This window comes from Aspergillus brasiliensis (assembly GCF_001889945.1).
Source record: "Aspergillus brasiliensis CBS 101740 unplaced genomic scaffold ASPBRscaffold_55, whole genome shotgun sequence".
Lineage (NCBI taxonomy): Eukaryota > Fungi > Ascomycota > Eurotiomycetes > Eurotiales > Aspergillaceae > Aspergillus > Aspergillus brasiliensis.
In genome coordinates, this window is record NW_027137496.1 from 1,895 (window position 1) to 3,679 (window position 1,785).

General features: G+C 46.9%; 1 protein-coding gene across 1 annotated transcript; it reads left to right on the forward strand.

Annotated features, from left to right (window-relative positions):
* Window positions 1-266: 266 nt before the first annotated feature.
* Window positions 267-686, forward strand: ASPBRDRAFT_49752 (uncharacterized protein). Its single transcript, XM_067626410.1, has one exon. It carries the CDS (start codon window positions 315-317, stop codon window positions 576-578), a length of 264 nt encoding a protein of 87 aa, XP_067472731.1. The 5' UTR covers window positions 267-314; the 3' UTR covers window positions 579-686.
* The last annotated feature ends 1,099 nt before the right edge of the window (window positions 687-1,785 follow it).

Consider the following 1,785-nt stretch of genomic DNA (forward strand, 5'->3'; position numbering starts at 1 on the left):
CAATACTTGTCAGACCACTATACACAAGGAAGACACATCTGAAGGCTCACAGATATACTCAAGACTGACAAGCTTGTTGATCCTCTCTTGCACTGCCTCTCTTTAACCGCCATGGTCACATCGACACGAGAAAAGATTAACATAGATGAGCTTCTTGACCCCGCCCATGCCAACATACGCGATGAGGAGAAGTTCTGCGACAATCAAAGGTCAGATGCTTGCAGTGAAATGATATGCTACCCCGCACTGAGATAGAATATAGACTTCCGAGTTGCTACTCTGCCAAGACCACAAAACATGCAATCACACACAAGATGCAACGTGGATTGGGTGGGAAAAAAAAGCTGCCTCTCAAGAATTATGTTTGTCCGATGATAGGATGCTCCAAAAACTATCCAACTTATGCCAAGAAAATGAATCATTTTCGCCGGAGGCACCTTCCCAGTGCCACCGAGGACCGTCTTAAGGCACAGTTTTACAAGCCACCTAGCCTCGAAAGTCAGCAAGCAGCGACCAAAGACTGCAAGAATAGCCACAGCTGGAATTGTGTTCGCGTGAGTTACCCAAGGCTACTGTAAGCATTACCACTGTCGTCCAATCCTATTGATGACTATTCGTGGTCTGCAGAGGGACAGTTGTCAGCATGTATTGGAGCCTCATGAACCAAAGCGCCAAGCGGGAAAAAAGTGTTAAGTGCAGCATATTCCAAGAGATGGAGGATATCCTGCCTTCTGGACTCTGCGTATCTTTCAGTAGCGCTGGAAGATGAAGCGAGAACCAGTGGTTGTTCGGCCCACTGGGCGGTTAAATTGACGCCGGGGGTTTTTGGCAGCGAAGGAAAAAGAGCTGGACTCAAATCACGGGGGCGATTACCATTCATACAGTGGACCTCAGGCTCCAGCCATCGCCGTTAGTGCTATGCTTGTTCAAAATGGTTTGTCTGCTCTATGCGCTGATCGAAATGTGCACTACAAAAAAGTACATTGGCCTGCTCCAAGCATTGCATGTATTGAATGTGCCTGGCGGGAAAGTTAGTTATCATACCTACTACCTTTTGCAGACGAAAGGATTTATCTGCGCAGATTACGGTCACAACCATCGTTTGTTGTGTGTATTCCTGGGTTAGGAATGGCCCACAGATGCCTTATCCCGATCATAGGACTTTTTATCACCGGCAAAAAAACATAACGGTACTGTAGAGTACTTCTTTCGGCTTGTAGTGTGAGTAACAGTGATACATGCCATGTTATTCGAGAGGCTGAGCCATAATCTGCGAGCCATAACACCAGCACCCCTGGTACGCTGATCAACTTCCCTGCTAAAGCGGCATGCAATATATAAAATGTGGTATCAGTAGATCATCAGAGCCTCTTACGAACAATCTAGCAGCACTTTTGATAAGATGTCAGTAAGAGTTCAAGATAAGATACAACAGACCAAAAGTGGTTAGTACAACCTGCCCCAGCAAATTGTTTGCCACACTGTAACCGCTGGCCACTGTCGAAGCAGTACTAGAGTCAAGGTTTGAAAAGGCTGGTATCCACTTCTGTGAACCTGTATATAAACGCACCAATGCTGAAATGGTCGTCCGATTCTCGATAAATCTTTCGCCGCTGGCTCAAGGGGCTCGACCATATGGCACCTATAGTTTCTTCATCCAATGCCAGCCCTAGCCGCCCACAAGATACCAACAGTCTGGTCCTGGAAGGCTGGGGGCAAGGTTTTCTGGTAGGCTCCCTAGCTGTCATGACTGTGATTACCGCAGCAAATATGAAATCAAAGAGG

Bases quoted from the DNA above. Each gene is read 5' to 3' on its own strand.
- ASPBRDRAFT_49752 (XM_067626410.1), top strand. From the start codon at position 315: ATGCAACGTGGATTGGGTGGGAAAAAAAAGCTGCCTCTCAAGAATTAT.